Raw genomic sequence first — 19,476 nt, 5'->3', positions numbered from 1 at the left:
GGGACGCAGCCGCGCTCTGCCGCAGGGGCTGCGAGGCGGCCGCCGCGTGTGGCGAGCGGTGCCGGGGCCGCGGCCTCGCAAAACGCTGCGCGATGCGAGCGCCGAGCCCCGCAGGGGCGCCCAGGCCCGACTGCTCTCCCGCGGTACCAGCAAGACGCTTCCTAACGTTCAACATCCGAGACAGGGAGCAGGAGTGCTGCCTTCGGTGTTCATCTGCCGCGAAAACGTTTCAGCAGACCAGGAATCCTTAGCAGCGTTAGATTACACATTAGTTTAACAAAATGGAGCAGTAACTGTGTCCACCAACACCTCGACATGTAGTAAATCGTACCCCCTCAAAATGGTCAAAATAAATGCAGCAGAAGTTTCTGACTGAAAACTATCACTGTACAAAATCCAAGCTGTATATATTAAATAGATTAAAAGCTGGTGAGTTTACAGATGTAAAAAAATTAATTATAAACAGATTGAAATATTTCAAGCAAAGGCCCACTGTACTTAGTACAGTGTTCCTCAACATAGTAATGATTTGGAATATGAAATTATTGCTGGTATTGCTAGTAGGTAATGAGAGCGGCACATCACATGATCAAAGTTACCTAGATCACACAGTACACAGCAATTTTTTTTTATCTCCTTAGCTAAGGAAATGAGCTCTGAGCAATTGCAGTGTTGGGTGTTTCCTTTTCCATCCACCCTTTCTGCTTCCCAGAAACTTTTGAACCTGTCGGCCTGTTTAATCATATTTGACAAAGGTTTACAAATCTTAAAGATGATTACATTTGTGCAACTTTGGGGAAAATTAGCAGCTATGTATAAGAGAGGGAAAGGAAGGCAAAACACAGGTATGATACAGCTGGCACATTCACTGCTTGACCAATACAGACAGTTCTGGCTCTGTCCTAGCCCCAGGACCCACCAGTTCTTGCACAGTGAGTACATCACAGCAGACAAGGGGGAGAGGTTGGGTTATTGCTGTAGGTAGGATTTATGGACCAGAGACGCAAACCCCCAAGAAACAGTGTTTGGTTATGTCTCTTGCTTACAGAAGAGCTTGTTAATACAGGCAAATTTAAGGTCATGTTTCCCAGCATAAAGCATGAAGTCATACAGAACTGGGGTTATTCTGGCAACAGTCCAAGTCTGAGTAATATAGGAGATTAATTCTCTCACCTGTTACTCCCTTCTTCTGCTGGAAGTTACCATTCCCATCTTGTAGAAATAACAAGAGAGAACATGTCCATTCCTCATCTGCCAAGGCTTCAGAATATAAACATATGCTGAATTTGATGGTAGTTCGAGTTAATGTGCAGTTTGTGAATTGGAGTCTCTCCAGAGCAGATATGCTGCTGGCTTTGCTGACTCTGTTTCATGGGCAGTAACCTCTTGTAGGAGAGACAGACAGACAGCTAGGGTCAGTGATCTGCATCCAGCAGGAACTGCCAAAGCTTGGGAGGCAAGATGGACAGCCAGTCATGACACTGAAGTACAGTACTACAAGAGTGAGTGCCTAATAATGAGGTTAAAAAGCTGAATTTTTCGTAGATAAGTTTAAGAGGAGACTTGGTCATGTTCTGCAAGAATTTACATGGAGAGTATTTCTGAGGGTAGATTGTTTATTAACGTAACAGAAAAAGGCATCATGAGATCTAATGACTGGAAGCTAAAGGTAGACAAGTTTAGACCAGAGCTAAGGTATGACGCTTAAACCATAAGGCTATCCAACTGTTGGAACAATTTCCCTGGCGATGTGTTAGATTAGCCATCACATTAAATATTTAAATTAAAATTGAGTAAGAACATATATTAAAAATGGCTGTACTGAATCAGATCAGAGACCCATCTAGCCCAATGCTGTGTTTCTAAAAGCGGCCAGTGAGGAGAGGAAGCTTGATAGAGCTTGAGATGGGAATCCCAGCAACTGCTGGATATATTTCCATTCGCTCTGGAATGGCATGACACGTCATGTCTTCCTGCAGGCTACCACTGAGCAGCATCCACATCTTTCCAGAGTTGATGAGTCCGACCCTGGTGTGTCCTTGTAGAAAAGTCATTCCAAAACTCTGTTCATTTTTTACGTTGTCCTAACGTATGCTGTGTATTTTAAGCAGGCATTTTAGTCTTCATGCAAAAATCAGTGAAAATTTCTGTCCCGTTCCATACAGAACATCACATCAGTGATGCCTGTGGTTTCTCTTAGTCCTGAAGTTACTGGGCAAAACTTGACTGCAGTGAAGTTAATAGCAAAACACATTCATTGAGTTCTGTGGATGATTGTAAGTCTCTAAGCCCAAACCTGAAGCAGTAGACTTGAAATCATTTGGCCAATTTGCTGGTCCCCTATCAGCATGGCCATGTTTCAGAGACATCAGAAAAGAAATACAGAGAAAAAGCATCACAAAAGTGACTGAAATGAAGTACAGCATTTTCTGTGTCTCGAGCATATCAATCACAACATTGCACATCTATTTCAGGGTAACTCTGGCTCTCCTAAAAATGTGCTGCAGATAACAAATCCTTTTGTTATCCTTATATCACATTTATAGGAGAAATCCATCATCAGCGATTTACTCAACAATTAGCAAGATTCTGCCTACAGCAAAATCAGCTGAGTACTAGTGCATCCATGTCAGCATAACACTATATAAATAAAGACATAATAAAGATGTATGTATTCACTAAAGCATGGGGATTTTTTAATACAAGAAAAAGAACCAACACATTTCTCAGGAATGTGAATCTGTAGACAAATTATGCTCAGGTTGAAAAGAGAAGTTTTAAAAAAGGGGAAAAAAAAAGTAGTTTAGTTGTATTTCCAGCAGTGTATACAACAGAAAATTTACAATGAAGGCTGGATTAATTTATCCCATTTGATGATCTAAAAAAGTACTTAGCGAGGAGAAGTTGGAGGGAGAATAAACATACGCGGGAGTTGAAGAGGTTTCTTCAATGCACAGGAAGCATATCTTAATCCTTTTGGTTCTCACTGTGATTTATTCCTGTTTGCAAGACAGTTTTGTTCACCAAGAAGAGTTTGAAACATGTATCATCACACCAAAATTTTGCTGTCAGTATCCAGGGGAAAAATAGAAGAGTTGACTAATGTTACCATATCTGTGATACAAGAAAATCTGGCTTTTTATAAGCAGTTTACTTGTATATTTCACTTTCATCTTGATACATATTTCAGCAATTTTTTCAGCCATTAGAGAAATATATGCAAAAAGTGTAGCCCTTTTTTAAAATTAAATGAAACTGCTTTAAAGCATGTTGCTTGCAAGCACTTGCGATGTTTTAGCGTGTACCATTGCAGTGAGTGTTCAGGAAACCTAAGGCATTGTAAACAATACTGAAGTGGTAAGTGTTTTTTCTTTTACAAAAGTATGCTGTAATGCTGTCTAGTTATCACCAGGTGGCAACCTCTTGATCTTTGAACTGTGTTTTTCTGAAGCTGAGAACATTTAGATTTAAGGAAGTGATGTATCCTTGTGCTGCAATCATTCCAGGAAACAGTTAGGTTACAATCTCCAGCAAAGTTTTGATTTCCGTGTAACTTTGTCATTTGTGTACAGAGCTGCTGCCTGTATTGAAAATATTACATGTTAAGCCTTCTGTTTTCCATTTAAATTTTATCCTTTAACTCTCCTTTTTATTCTTTTTTTTTTAGAACTTGGGTTGTCAAGAGTTCATAATGAACAGCCTTTTTTTGTCTCTCTTACTTGTCTCTCTTCTGTTTATGAAAAGCTTTTCTGAAGGGCAAGGAAAGAAATGGAAAGGTGAAGGTACAACACAAAACCTGGAAAGCATTGTAATTGGAAGGTGCTATGAGTACACCAGAATTGTGAATCCTTCTGTTGGGTAAGTTCTTGCTTGTTTCTGAATTAGTTTTTATGTTATGCAGAAGCCTGATATTTTATTCCTGGCCATGAGAGTTGTCCTACTGAAACCAACGTGCTTGTCCGGGAACAAAAAATGAGCTTTGATAAATGTAATAATGATAACAGTAGCATAAATAAGGCTAGACTTTTAATGCTTCAACTTTTTTATTTCACATTTTTCCCCTAGTATTACAGGGTTCTACAAGGAAAACTGCGCAAAAATTGTGGGGTTGGTATTTCTAATGTACCAAATCTACTACACACATACAGTAAGTTCAGTGCTCCTGAGAAGACCAATTTTACTTCTTCAGGTCACTTAAGAGGGCCACTCTTTATAGCTATCCTGTGCTACTGAAAGAATCTGTTTAGCTCATCCAGGTGCTGCTGAAGTAGTAGCTGTAAGCTTTCATTGTCTACAGTAATTAGACGGTACTGGGTGGCAAGTCACACGCTTTGGTTAGATGACCATATCTTCCATCTTTCTTGCGTTGTTTGGGCTGGTAAAAAGGGGAATACTGAGAAGACATTCTTGAATTCAGCCCTTTATCCTGGCACCAAATTTTTTCCTGATAGCTTGAAGCAGTATTTGCGGAGGGGGCCTAGCTTGGTTTCTGCGGCACAGGACTGCAGCCTTAAAAAAAGTCAGATTCTTTTGTGTGATAACAAGTGTCACCACCTTGCCCCAACCTCCCATTTTCAGTTCCTGCTGCAAAACAGGAAGATACAAGGACGTCTCATGAAAAGAGGTTTATGACTTTTTACAGAGAGAAAAAAAAAAAACAAACGTTTCTTCCTAGTAACTTTCTTAACATACCTGAACCATTTTGGCTGAAGTTGGCCTATGAAAAAATCATCCTCAGGCAAATACACGGTACTGAAATTTTAGCTAAACAGTTCAAACCTGGCAAATTTAAACACTTCACAGTGGAAGGCATCAGAAAACTTTATAGGTTACCACAGACCTACAATATAAACCATGAAAACTTAAGTCATTTGGGTTTATGAAGTCTGATCTTGCAGTGTGCTCCAGATAAGTAGAGTTACCATTACAGTTAATGGATTTAATTTTATTTATATTTGAAGCAGAACATAACTAATAATCCAAAATACTCTAAAACATGCAACGTAAAGGATGGCTATTGTGGAAATGTTAACTTTATCATTTACTGATTTGGAATTCTTAAAATGTAAACACAATATTATTGAAAGTGTTTTTATATGTCATGTTTACAAAAGTCTTGTGGTCTAATTTCTGTGACTTCACAGCATACTTTTAAAATTGAAAAGTCTGAAGACATTCATCAAAATCTCAGAATAGAATGAAGCAAGGTTGGACATTAGCACTGCTTTCCTGAATTAAGGGCCAAAACGGCATTGTAAAAAGAACAGCTGCACAATTCATTTCATTTCATATGTTTTTCTCTTTCCCTTATGTCTAACAGCAAATACAGTAATTTAAACAAAATGGAAATTTCATATTGCACAGGTGCAAAACAGATACTCTAATTTTGTGTAAACCTTTCTGTTCTTATCTATTTCTTAATTGCCCCCAAGCTAAATATTACAGAGACATAGCCACCTGGATGGGTTTTGCTTGTGAATTTATGTGTAAATAGAATAATTTAAAAATATATTTTATTAACAGAAAAGAAGCTAGAATAGCACATCCTTACCTTTTGGCATAGTTACAAATATTTATAAAAAAGTATATAATATAAAAATAGTTATCGAAAAATTAGAACATCTAGAACATTAGAAACATCCTTTACATTAAGACCAAACATCAAAAATTGCAGTCAAAAAATATTTTATAAAATATTATAGTCATGTAGAAGTGAGGGATTTGAATGAAAACCATATGTGAAATTTTGTAACACAAGTATGCTATATTACACAAACATAAAAATTGCTATAGTGCTTTTCCCCCATATTTCTTTGTTGGTAGGATATAATCTAAGATTTCAAAATGTAGTTTTTTTTAACTGAGTACTGTGAAATAAATCTGATGTGGCTTACTGATATCTATTAAGATTAGAAGAAATTGTCCTAAACTACAGTCCTTCCCCACCCTGTAGTTTCAAAAGTATTTTTGCCAGCTAAGATATTTTGAGTTACAGAGCAGAATAATCCTTTTGATTTGCAAGCTGTTCAAACATGAGATGAAAAGACATGAATGAAAAAACGCAGTGAGTGAATTAACCAGACAATTACTGCTGGATTCAACTGTCAAGAAAGATGTTAAGAGTTCACTTGATCATAACTTACAAGTACTAACATGAAAAAGTGAGTGCTTACAATAGACGTTTCATTAGCAGAAAGAGACATAAATATAGCCAGTGATCAGAAGCTAAAGTTTTACAACTCAAAATTAGAAATCAGGTGCAAATCCTCTTACCAAGTGAGGATATTTGAACACTGAAACCACTGATCAAGGGTCATACCGCATCACTGAGGATTCTGAGATCAAGATGCTTTTTTCTTTTTTGAGCTATGTTGTTGTGTGAGTACGTATTGGAAGCCTGATCAGAGATTACTGTGAGAAGTTCTGTGTTCTGTTTCATGCATGAGTGTTGCTTAACTCATCATACAGGGTCCTTTAAAGAATCTGGGTCATTCAGCACCTCAAAGGAGCTCTTTAAAGAATCTCATGAGGAGGAGCACCCGCAGAAAGCCTGCAGTATATGAATGGCATTCTATGAGCAAAACACTCAAATGGCGAAGTTTGGTTTACTTACAGGAACTATTATTGCTCAAGGTGCAGCTTTGCAATTGCAGCTGTTCACATTAGGAATGCTTTATGCACATAAACTACATTATTCTGTTCTGCAGAGTGTTCCCAGCATAGACATTGTCACAGCGTATGTGGGGAAGGTACTGTGGGAAAGTGGTGAAAGTAGCAATTCACTTTTTAATTACTCCAGGCAGGCTCAGAGCTTTGACAGATGAGCTCCTGCAAATCCAGAGATTTAAGACACTTCTGTCCCTAAATGGCCTGTCCTGGCTTTCTACAGGAGGTTATTGTCCCCAAGGCAGAGCCAGCAGAAGGGAACTATTTAATCCTCCCTAGTGCACAACCTTGCATCTTATTTCAAGCCCCCCTTCATAAGCAGTTTAAGTTTAAATGTTGAGTCCTAACAGCTACTGCACAGTAACAGTACACGACCCACACTGTCACTGTACTCATTCTAGGGCCATTCTAGTGCTAGGGCCTGTTTATGCTGGAGACATTTCTTTGTCAGTACCATTATTCTACCATAAAAATTTTTAATAACTCCTCCTGCTCTTTTGACATTTTAATAGTAATTTTGCATTCCAATAGCTTTGACTGTTTAGCCACACTTTAATTGGAATGGCTTTTAGATCCCAGAAATTTGTAAGAAAGCTGGGGTTTTTTTGTATTTCTAGAATACTGGATAGCAGATCTTGCTACAAATACTGTACCTTGTAAGATTTTTGCTGTATTACTATGTATTTCTAATTCCACAGTGTAAATCCTATTATTTTCATTTCTAGTTCTTCCTATTCTCTTTGGATAGGTGCTGCTGTAAGGATTAAGGAAAAGTAAAGTCCTATATGTTCTTCATGAGTTGTGAAGTTTCTACCAGCCTGGCTCCAATTTTCTGCCTTAACCTTGTGGAGTTTTTAATTTGGGGTTTGGGGGACATTAGGAACAAATCACTTGCTCTGTTTTGAGGAAACATTTTGGGTTTTTGTTTCTTTCAATGATTACAGTGAGAAGAATTGTTCAGAGTTGTGGGAAGCTTTTAAAAATGCTTTTATTAAGAAGGATCCTTGCAACATTCGACCTTCAGACTATGAATTATTTATTAACCTGTCACTGCACACAATTCCACCTAATAAGGTACTGATTATTCATGTTATGTTAACGGTCCTGTGACATCCCCTAGCTTTTCCAAGACATAATAGTTCAAAATTGACAAAAAGTCATTCTGTGGCTCACTGATGATTCATTATTTTTGGCCCATCTATAGTTTACGAACTAAGCTAAAGCTTGAGGGCATTTTTCAGTTTGTTTGTCTGCATTTATTTGATGCAGTAACTTCTCAGCAGTCCATCCACCAATTCTGCAGCTGTAAGAGAAATTTCTAAACATCAGAATGCTCGAGTCCTCCTGATTTGAAGAAAAATAAGTAAACTGAGAGGAAAGCAATGAGTGATTCACGGTGTTCGTGGCATCTGCTTTGCAGACCTCGCATTCCAGAAGCCCACCAGCTGGCCAAGCTTACTGCTTACTCTGGGGCTCATGTGTCCCTCTGTGCCACCTTTGGACTCCCTTCCTCCACAGAGGAGTCCCTGTTTCCCATAGCTGTTCTGTCCCCAGGGGCTCTGCGTGTCCTTTGTTTTTTCTTTCTTCTGTCCTAGCAGCCCCTCCTTGGTAGTGCCTCTGTGTGTATTCCCACTTCCTCTCTCCATTCGTAGTAAAAGCCCTGCAGACACACGCTTCCTCTGCACTGGGGTTTTGTGTGCCTTCCTTATCTCTGTGACTCCCTTTCCACACTACAAAGGCCATGTCAGGAGCTCTGCTGAAGTCCTTAAACTTCCATTGTTGCTTTTCCTGAAGCGCTCTGCCTGCAAAGATTGTGTCTGCTTCCCTCTTTTCCTTCCACTCCTCACACGCCAAGTCTCAGGGCATCAACATGTTATATTCTATTACAAGCATAAGCAGAAATGAGATAGGGTGGTGTTCTATGCTAGAAAACAGTAAGTATTTGATGCCAGTCTCTGGCAATTGCAGAGCTGTGAAACTGCAAAAAATACTGCTCTTTCTGCCATAGTATCCAGTATGCATCAGAGTGTATGCTTTAGCCTTGTCTGAAAGTTTGTACTTAAAAGGTGTTTTTCTGCTAGTGCAATTATTCCTTATGCCTAAATGATACCAGCTAAACCAACAAATACTCCTGTCAACATAGCTTCATTCTTGAAAGGGTTTTGTAAACATAGGAATAACAGCTAGATAACATGATTCTTTTTTCACACCATAAGCCAACATAGTAGTGTGACAGAATTTTGTAAGATATATCTGGCTTATAAATATGTCTTCCTTTTTTTTTCTCCCTTTTTCTGAATCTGTCTGCTAAGCAAGACAAAGCTGGGCCTAATTATATTTCAGATAGGTCTATGTCCATTCCCAGCATGGTGTGAATGCCCCTCAAACCTCTACTGATCAGAATTTACCCCACTGTAAGAACAAACTTTGTTCCTATAAAGAGATACATAACATTTATGATTATTTATATGGTTTGATTTTTAAGGAAATAACATATTTTAAAATGTTTTCAGCACCCCATAATCTCATTGTGTTCACATCCAAGTGATGGTTCATTTCTTCTCTATTTTGTTTTCCTTTATTTATTTAGTCTCTCTTCTGGGAAAATAATCAGCAGCTAGTCAATAGCTTTTCTGGTAGAACTCGTCGCTACATGTCCCTGGGTGATACTCTATTTGGCTTCTTTGGAGATTTGCTAAACTGGTGTGGGCAGGCAAACAGCACTGGTAAGACAATGACTGATATATTAAACATCTGTCTGTGAAACCATAACAGATGCTTACTGCTGTGTTCTGGAGGAGCTAATTCTGCTCTTGCCCCATGAAAAATCAGAGACAGCTTCACTGTCTCATTCGCACCTATTCTGTGTGAATATTTAACATTGCAGTCAGGAGGCACACGGCAAAACCTAAATAACACTGCACAGAAGATAAGCCTCCTTCTCGGTCCTCTGAACCTGAAGCTCTTTGTGTCCCAGGTGTAGTTAGAGCCATTTCAGCCAAATTATTCAATCCACAGAATGTTACTGTCTATGTAAACTGCAAYGGTTGGTAAATGATAGAAAAGATACAACTGTCACATTTCTATGTTATGCCAGACCATTATGTATGTTCAGTGAATAATGCAGTAATATAAATAATTGCTTTCTAAGGTCACTTTTTACAACTCTTATCATATCTTTAATAGTACGTATCACATGTCTTCCTACAGGACTGGACTATGATTCCTGCCCTACCACAGAAGAATGTGAAAACAATGCAGTGGAGTCTTTCTGGCAGATGGCCTCAATCACTGTAAATAGTGCATTAACGCACATTTTGTACATTAATGAGTATGTCCTTGGTGGTTCAAAAAAGCATTGCTGGATCGAAAGAAATTTAAGGCTATAACTAAAGTAGATTATTTCCTCTGGTACAAACATGCTTTTCTAGACAAGATTCCCCTTTTGCAAGGGGAACCTAACTTTCACCTTATCTAGCTAATGTGTTAGAATTCTATGTTTGATGACATATATTATGCTTATATTAAGCACTCTAAGCACTATAATTTCTAAGGAAGACAGGTTCTAAGTGATCTGAGTACTTAAAACATTTGACAGCCATGGTAGAAACCCTCTATTCACAGAGCAAGCCCAATACAGAGTGCCAAATTGCTTTATTTCTGTCCTGAAGAAGCTATTTATAGGTTTAAGATGATACATTGAATTAAAAAAATGGTCATTTAGTTCTTGTCCTCTCTACTGCAATGACCAGCTAGGGTGTGAGTTTGATATTATTTTCACAATTCTGACATTCTCCTTGGTAAAATTCTCTCCTTGGCCATTGTTGCATGCAGTGCGATACCAAATCATGGGTACAATCTGTAAGATAAGTTCTGAAAAAAAATTTTGTCATGTATTGCAGTATGCACAGCATAGTTCTGGGGTGATACATGTCCTGTTGAATGGTTCTGCAGAAGGAGGAGCTTATCCAGTCAAAGGGTAAGAAAACTAAATTAATAATGTGTTCAAAGTCTGATGCCTGAAAAAAAGGTGAACTGGTTGTTCGGGTCTTTTGCGGCACAAAGCAGTGGAAGTCTGTAACTGAAAGTGCCTGTTGCATCAAGGTCTGTCAAGAGCTGTGGGGAGTATCTTCATCTGTAGGAATTAACATGAAATGGATGAAAACAGTGCTCTGACTCCTGTAGGCATTTTACAGACTGCTGTGCTGTCGTAGCGTGACATGTGCCAAGTAAGATAAATGGTCTTTGAAAGCCTTCTTCAAGTCAGCTGTCATACTGTGGCAAAATATTTGTGTCTGTCTTCAAGATGACCGTTACCAAATTTCTGTTCAGGGATCTGCCCTGGGAGAGGACATTATTACAGGAGTTAGACCCTCTGTTAGGTCTAGGAGCAACATATGTTCTATAGGGAAAGATTTTAGTCCTGTTATTTCTCCATGCCCAAGAGGTATTTTGAAATTTGTTCTGGTTTTAGAGAGCAAAAAAGCTCAATAAGAAAGTTAAGAGCAAGGATTAGCTCCCTTTTCTCCATATTCTCTCTTTAAATTAAGGACTAATGTATTTTCCCTGATTTACAAGTGTCTTGCTATGCAGCAGTTCATCTAAATTTATATTTCAGATTTATTTAAAAGTGACTCCTTATCCTTATAAGTTATTATGGAATATGTGGCTGTAGTGACTACCTGCCTCTGATGAGAATATTCACATCTTTCCTTACCTCAGCAACTGTCTTATCCTAGCAGATCAAAAAATACTTTAAAAAAACATCAAACAGATCCTGCTCCTGTTTGCTCACTGATGACTGAAAATAATCACTGAAAAGGTCATTTTATCACCAGACAGGAGGGAAAAGAAAAGTTCATAAGAGCTACCTCTGTTCCAAAACACCTACTACCTACTTACCTCCTTCCCCCGAAGGGTCCATCTCTGTACACAGGTACAGGTTACATCTGTGGATCAGATTTTTTTCTACTCTGTGTTAAATCTGATTGTGATCAGAAGATACATAGTAAAATTAAACAAGCCCTTATCCTACAGCAGGATCAGAGCCCTCATTACTGAAAAGATTTTTTTCATGTTCTTTATAGCTGTAACTATTTGTTTCTTGAATCAGTTTTTTTGCAGACTATGAAATACCTAATCTCCAGAAAGACAAAATCTCAGAAATTGTCATCTGGGTTGTAGATGATATTGAAGGACCTGATAGGTAAGTTTTATCTTCCAAAAAAATCATTTGTCCTTTTCGAAACTTGTCTTTAAAATTTCACCTTAGTTTTCTTTTGATTATTATTACATAGTAATAAAACTGAAAATATTTTAGATGCTTTCATAACACAGAAGGCACAATTCTACCATTCCCAAAGTGTATATAAATACCAGAATTAGACAAAATAAAAATACATTCTATATTAGGTCTGGAATCCACTTAGTTGGAGATACATGTGTGTGGAATTCAGACCTTAAGTGAGGATAGAACATGTACAGTTTCACTAAGAAAAGGACCAGTGTGAATTTCAGAATAAATCCTGACATGAGAAATATTTCTTTTGCCTTGTCTAATGCATTCCTTTCATTTTCACCTATCTTAACAGTTCTGGAAATTAGTAAATCAGTGAAATGCCACAAGAGGGCTCTTCTCTCAGTACTTAAAATCAACCCAACAACAAAGAGTAGACTTTAACAGGTCTAATCCTGCCATTAATTTAATTGTTGAAAATTAGTTGAAAAGCCATAACATGTAACATTCACATACAGCAAAGGAAAAAAAAAAACAGATTAGTCCAAACAGAATAGCTCATTGATAAATAACCAAAGACCAAGTGAAAGTTTTAGCCAGAAACATAGTGGAAAATGGACTCTGAAGTTAACCAAAAAAATTGTTAGGGCAGACATTAGGCGTGATTTAGGACTGAATAAAGGAAGAATTAAATAGTCTATTTATTATAACTTTTGTGGGGGTCTGTACAAATATGTGGTAGATGAATCAGGAGGCAGAGGAGTAGAGGAAGTAAGTTTTACCCCAATCATCTGCGGAGTCCCTGCATTTTAGTGTAACATACTGTGGCTCTTCATTGGTCTTAAAACTGCCCTGCCAGAAGAGGGTCAGAGGAAGAGACCCAAATGTCACCCCATCCACCACTGGTGGCTAAATCCTTAGTGCCATCTGTATTCTTAGGAGCATGAGGCTTCCGTTCTTGCTACTCACATTTTCTAGTCACATCCATTCATTTTATGCCATTTCTCTTTCATATCTCATCTCTTCTCTTTCCTATCCTTTTTACCCTCTGTTGCTTCTCTTTGATTGAAGTTTGGCATGGCCAACCCAGACCACATATTTTACCTTAGTATTATGGAGTCTATGACAAGAAAAGCAAGTACAAGCATGTTTCAGATTAGTGTTTCTCAGCCTTTCTTTTTAAATCAAAGAATCATACCCTTTGGGGGAAAAAAGTATATGTATAGCTCACCTTTGCAAAGGTTACCGTTATTACAAAGAAAAATTAAGACAAGCTTTGAATGTTAATTTATCTTTCAATTTGTGCTTGTCTGGATGCATGGGAAAATATGTATGTTTTTTATTTATTGCTTTATACAATGGTTTTGTTGACTCCCATGTGATTTCTTTAGAGCCGTCGGTACTTACTGACCAATAGGTGAGTAACACTGACTTTAAAAGTTGATATTGATGCAAGTCTTAGAGGTCTGAATAGGTTCTGTACTATGCCAAGCTTTCTTTGCTAATTAGGCTACAAATAAAAAAAATAATGCTAGACACAAAAGCTGCATTTAGCATTGTTTCTGTTCTTTTCTGTCTCCTTGTGTATTTGTATTGTTCTGTATTCAAGAAAGGAGGACAAGCTCCCAACAAGAAAAATAATTCCAATTCATTATAATCAACTTATTCCATAAAGACAGTTAGCATCAACTTTAGCACTATCTAAATAACTGCCCAAGAATGTTACAAATGAAAGTTTTATTTATTATTTCACAGAATTATTTAGTTCTTTTCCTGTTTCTGTAATGAAATCTTAAAAATGATAATCTTGGTTAGTAGAATCTGCAAATGCTACAGGGGCTGGAGCCAATATTCCAATCTCTGCAAACTGAATATAAAATTTTACACAACTGTAAGCAAATGAAGTGTTATAAAAAGCAACGTACAGTTTTCTACAGGTGTTAATGAATATACAAGGGACAAAGTAATGGCAATTTACTTTACTAATTCCTTCAAGTTCAGTGAATGGAAACAATGACATAATAAAAGACTTGCAATAACGTTAAAATCCTTTCTCGTAGAGATTCCTGTGGAATTCATACTGTAAAGATATTAGAAAACAGATTGAAAACCCTTGGTTATGATCTCACGTGCACTGACAATTATAAGTAAGTGAAAACACTTCATAAATATGGTGTATTTGCAGGAGTACCTCATCTATTTTAAATTATTTCTTACTTTCCAGTATTTGAGTGCTATTAATGTTGTGTCATCAGTAAGAGACTGATATCTTGGAAGGGTGGTCTCACATTTTTCAGGCTTACATTTCAGCCATGAGTTGAGCAAAACACTACATCTAATTGTATAATTAAGTGCTACATTGCGCTTACCCAGTGTCAGGCACAGGAGATGGCATCATTCATTCCACTTCACTGTAAAATCTTTATTTGGATCAAAAATCTAAAAAACAGTTAAAAATGCTGTTAAAAATGCTGTTGAATGTCTGCACAATTACTTCCAATTGCTCTAATTATCCACAGTAGATTCTAAGATAAATATCATTAAAGGGAGGCTTTAGACATGATACTACCGTTGAGTCTGTTTCATTTCTTCTTTCATTTTCCTCAGTTTTCTAACTGAAAGATGCTAAATAAAATAATCTCTTCACAGGTCTGTAATGTTCTTACTCTGCCTGGATCATCCCGATCATTCTAAATGTGCTTTTTCATCGTAAGTAAAAAAAATTCAGTCGATCCTCAGTGTCATTAGAACCAAGTAAATAATGCACAAGTCAACAATTCAACAGATTGTATATCATCCACAAGCAATATACGGTATTTTTGAGTTTATTATTTACTGTGTGTTGAGTAAAGAATTTCTATTTACAAATTGGGCACAATGATCTGTGAGTAACTGCTGTTCAAAATTAGGTGTTAATCAGTTCTCATTGGTCACACAATCACACAGTATATTACTGATGGTATGAATGAAGTTTGTAACTATTGCTGTTCTGATGCAAAATCTACTACAAATTCAAAAATGTTTTCATTAGTATTCTTCCATGAGTAATGAAATGGTAGGTCAAATGACAACAGATCTGTAGAACAACATGTCTCCAGCTATTGGAACTTTCTGTTCCAAATCTTGAGGAAGTTTTTTCTTATTCTCCATTTTGTTTGCAAACACAATTTCTCTATTTTAATGTATTTATTAATATATATTTAATATATTTGCCAGTAGGCCATCTGCAGAGAATGTAGTTCATATCCAAGATACACCTTTCTTAATTAGTGAACATCACTCCAGAACTAGGTTTTAATAGTCTCCCTTCCTATGAATATTTTTCTTTATTGCATGAAAAAGGTTAAATTCATTTGTGATGTATTTCAGTGAACTTAAAGTTGACTGTGTTCACTTGTGCTTAAGTTTCCTAATCTGTATGTTATATAGGTACACATAAGATCTTTGAATATCCGAATATGAAAACTTCCTCACAGTTTGGAAAGTTGCAGGATACATGAATGTGTAGAAGTTGTTCTCTAGATTTGCTTTTATTTATAAACCATGCGTTTGGCCACCTCCTATCTCTGAATGTCCTTTCTGCCCTAATTCAATTGCCTAAAAACCCATGTAATACTGCCTAGGCAACTTCTGCTATCAAAAGCCTGATTTGCTGTCCCTGCTTATGGCAGCACAGCGATGCTACCGCTGCGTGCAGGTTTGGATGCATTCTACCTGCCTCCGAGCTGAGATTTTCTAGCAGTAGTGCTTCTCTCAGTACAGAAAAGGAGGTGTATCTGTAGCGTAGCTGTAGTTTTTAAGACACCATTACAGAGAAAGTGAGTATGCCCTCTTCCCTCTGGTCACTGATAACTTTTTCCTCATCTTGGCATGCGACAACATTTATTCTTTCATCCCAGCACCAATCTATAATCATGTGGTGAAACAAACAGTTGCATTTTAGAGATCACTGATAGCTCCAGACTTTTAAGTGGTAGACCATAGAAACAACCTGCTGCAGGCCTATTGAGGCATTTGTTTGTCACTATGTACCACTTATATGGTGGGTTAAAATAGGGTTTCCTTGTTCTGCCAGTGAATGGTAAAGTTTTTGTTCATATATGTCAAAGGAAAATTCAGTTGCCCCATGTGAAATCATGGCTATGAACATGGTGACAATATTAGGAAACTGGAGGAAAAAGGACTTTACAGGACCTCAAAAACTACAATATTGTGAATTCTTAATGGATGATTTCTCTCTTCTCCCAGGTTTTAAACTATTTCCCTCAAAGTCTTGTGATGTGGGTACATTCCTCAGCAGAGGAAATCTGGATGAGAAGCCTTTTGGAAATCATTAATGTCTTGTTCCTTTCATCTAAGGGATGAGCATACCAGTTCTCCAGTACTACCACAAAGGGTTTGCAGTGTATAAGCAGGGGAACAGCCACTTCATCCCTTCCAACCATGTCAGTACTTACATGATCATAATCACTAGAGTATTCCAAGCACCAGTCTCATACTGGGTAATTACTAAGTAACTTAGCTGTTACCATCCTCCTCAGGAAAATTTTCCTTGCTTCTTCCCTTCCTGAGCCTTCTGTTCTCTCTTGTATGTATGTCAGTATAATTGGCTCTTCATATCTATGCTATCCCTAATCAAGACAGAGCGCTTCTCAATCTGCATGCTAAATATCATTGCTTTTCCCTGAAATTTAAGTCACTAAAATACTTAATGCAAATTACTTCCACAAATCACACTTCTGCAACAAATAACATCTCCGTTGAATTTAGCCTCCCTTGAACAAAGAGCCTTAAGCAGATGTATATAAATTATTTGATGATTATTTTCTAGATCTATTTTCTTTGTGGATGGATCCCAGCTCTCTGATGGTCCATTAACTGACACTGGGACAATTTGGTCAGTCGTGGTATCACTATTAAGAACATATATCTGTTCAGAAAAGGCACCTTATGCATTATGTGTATTCATTAGTGTTCATACACTACATTTTGCATACTTCCATAGTAAATATTGAGACTTGGCATCCAGGCTTCATTGCATCCCCTCTCACAGTGGCTGTTTGCTGTTGTGAGACTGATGGCTGGCTTCTCAGCCTCTAGAGAGTAATGTCCTCAGCCCACAGAGTTGTGTAGGTGACACTTCTGTCATCACAACTCCTGTTACATAGGCATATCAGAGGAAAGGGCTGCAGAGGGATGGCCTTGAGGGTGCTGTAATATTCTTGGAGCTTTTTGGGTAGATATAGCATCCCTTTACTCTTCTCCAGACTTGAGCTATGTTCCTTCTCAGTCAAAATTTAAACTTTAGCTTATTAACTTTGACAGCCTGACATTTAAAGAAAGCATGTAAGTAAAAAAATACCCACTAGATGGCATACAAACATAAGCAGAAAGGAACTCAAAGGCAACCTGTTAGTGGTGGTATTTATTACATGAATTACTGAAATGCCAGGGAGACCTAGCAATGCGTCTGGATCCTATTGTATCAAGCACTGTAAAAATACAGACCTATAGGACCACTGCTGCTCAGAAGAGCTCTATACAGTCTCTAGTATAAGGCAAGAGATGCTACATGGACATGGAGAGACAAGCAGGCATGGGTAGTATGGACAAACAAGGAGACAGTCTTGTTCAGTGGGATAGGAAGGGGTGTACCCGTGGTTTTGCACACAGCTATCCTGTTTATAAAATCATGACAGCTGAGCACAACTGGGAATCCACTGAAGAGCTCTTGTAAAGAAACTTCTAGCTTAGCACTTGGACTGCAAAGTTCATCCTTGGCTGCAAACCTCTGATATTTAAAAGAGTCTCAACTCAGCTCTGTGCTGTGAACATCCTGTTTGTTTTCTTTTCTTTAGATCTGCACCAGCAGCACAAAGAGGACCTACGTCTTCAGACAGAGGAGGCAGCTGGAACAAGCTCATGTTTGTTGCTTTTGTAGGCTTTTTGTTCAGATCTGCTTTAGTGTATTAAGTTAATCAACTGAATCCAAATCTTCTGTTTGCTTCAGTTGGCTATAAATTAGGCTTTAATTAATTTATAACTGCAGTTTCACTCTAGCTCTGGACTGGCAAACCTGAATATTTCTATCTATATATCAACTACTAATAGTTTAAAGAAATACTCTATTGCTGCTAGAAAGCCTCACTCTTCATTTTTATTTTCCTGAATAGGAGGAATCCATTGTAATTTCCTCCTGCTGAATTCTCTAGAATTCCACTGAGAATAATACATTCTCTCTGTTCGTGTATAGCAGCAAGAAAAGCTGTATTATGCCCATCATATATCTCTGAAACACGTTCCTTGTTCTTAACAATTCTAGCATTTTGGCCTGGAAAACTAAGTGTCTGATTATCCTGTTTTGGGAAAAAGGGAGGAATACAAATTCAGATGAGAGAGAACTTAGATGCTCAGTACAAAAAGCAATACAGTAGATGAAACAGTGGAAAAATAAACTCATTTTCAAAAGTATAGTATTTTAGCCAAACTTACCTGAAACTATTGTACAGTGAGATTCTGGCTTGCATACAATATTCTGCCACATACAGTCGATTGCTCTGCCATCCACACAGCTATTCCTCAAGTGGCTATTTCCTGGCCACTAGATAACCAATAATCAGTAGTATCAGCTCTTGGAAGTTCCACAGATTTTCTACCATGATGCAATGAGTAGCTTTGTGACATATCAAATTCAGACAAGAACTTGCCAAGTCAGACAGCTGTCTGCTTTCAGATAACTCATATGACATGTTTCAGAATGTATTCAGAAGAGAGCAACTACCATCTTAAAGTTGCTTCTGTCAGTTATCTAAGTGTTCCAGATACCTCTTCCTCTAAGTGACCAAGACACTCAGCTATCAAAATGGCACGTAAATCTTTGGGAAAAAAAATTTGCTCTTCTAGAAAATAACTTTAAATTACAGTTTGGTTTTATATTCAAGTTAGCTTCTTAATTATTTATTTGTGTATTACCTGATTGTCAGGAAACTGGTGTAGGATGTTCCTGTTTATCTCAATGCTTCTGATTTAGGACTTCACAGTAGATTTATATTCTTTCAGTCTCTGGTAAAACTGTATCATGTTGCATGTTTGAAAGAAAGAATATCAGATAAATGTTGTGTTGTTTATTTGTCTGGCGTCCATTCTTGTAATAATCTTTAAATCAGTTCCAATGCAAATCCCTTTAAATATGTACCTACTTGCATTTGCCTGTGTCACAGCTGGATTTGGATGTAAGCTCAAAGGAGTTTTGTGTCCATCCCAGAAAGCTGCAAAAGTACTGATATCAGAAGTTACACACCTTTGAAAATCTGGGCTGTAATATGCATCAGAATTGTCCCTTAGCCATTCTGAAATGTTAGTCCTTTGATTAGTTCCTTCAGCATCCTTCTCCTTTTTATTGCTTGACTCTGTCCTTAACAGCAACTGCCAGAATAAGAGGAGAGGTAACTATTTGTAACGCAGACACATCTCAGGTAACTAGAACCAAGCAATTTTGATCCGTCTTCTATTTGTCCACTGCAGATCACATCATGATACATTTGGCACTACAGGCTATGGAGATAGGGCATATG

The 19,476-nt window shown here is 37.6% G+C and overlaps 1 protein-coding gene across 3 annotated transcripts; it reads left to right on the top strand.

The window, feature by feature from the left end:
• Positions 1 to 3,509: 3,509 nt before the first annotated feature.
• On the top strand, positions 3,510 to 19,029 carry LOC112970832 (ADP-ribosyl cyclase/cyclic ADP-ribose hydrolase 2-like). Of its 3 annotated transcripts, none has more exons than XM_026075648.1 (9): positions 3,510 to 3,858; positions 7,611 to 7,740; positions 9,257 to 9,392; positions 9,877 to 9,959; positions 10,569 to 10,645; positions 11,780 to 11,872; positions 13,963 to 14,049; positions 14,552 to 14,611; positions 17,761 to 19,029. In XM_026075648.1, exons 1-9 carry the CDS (start codon positions 3,692 to 3,694, stop codon positions 17,873 to 17,875), a joined length of 948 nt encoding a protein of 315 aa, XP_025931433.1. In that variant the 5' UTR covers positions 3,510 to 3,691; the 3' UTR covers positions 17,876 to 19,029. The 3 variants fall into 3 exon arrangements, with proteins under 3 accessions (XP_025931433.1, XP_025931434.1, XP_025931435.1); XM_026075649.1 differs by having other exon boundaries at positions 16,262 to 17,848; XM_026075650.1 differs by lacking the exon at positions 17,761 to 19,029 and adding an exon at positions 16,151 to 16,246.
• Positions 19,030 to 19,476: the final 447 nt, after the last annotated feature.

This window comes from Apteryx rowi, unplaced genomic scaffold (genome assembly GCF_003343035.1).
Source record: "Apteryx rowi isolate R43461 unplaced genomic scaffold, aptRow1 scaffold_409, whole genome shotgun sequence".
Taxonomy (NCBI): domain Eukaryota; kingdom Metazoa; phylum Chordata; class Aves; order Apterygiformes; family Apterygidae; genus Apteryx; species Apteryx rowi.
Note: the sequence above shows the minus strand (reverse complement) of the source record. Positions and strands in the feature narration are given on the sequence as shown.

Bases quoted from the DNA above. Each gene is read 5' to 3' on its own strand.
- LOC112970832 (XM_026075648.1), top strand. From the start codon at position 3,692: ATGAACAGCCTTTTTTTGTCTCTCTTACTTGTCTCTCTTCTGTTTATG. The intron at 7,741-9,256 runs GTACTGATTATT...TTATTTATTTAG, and splicing joins ACACAATTCCACCTAATAAG to TCTCTCTTCTGGGAAAATAA. The intron at 10,646-11,779 runs GTAAGAAAACTA...TTCTTGAATCAG, and splicing joins GGAGCTTATCCAGTCAAAGG to TTTTTTTGCAGACTATGAAA.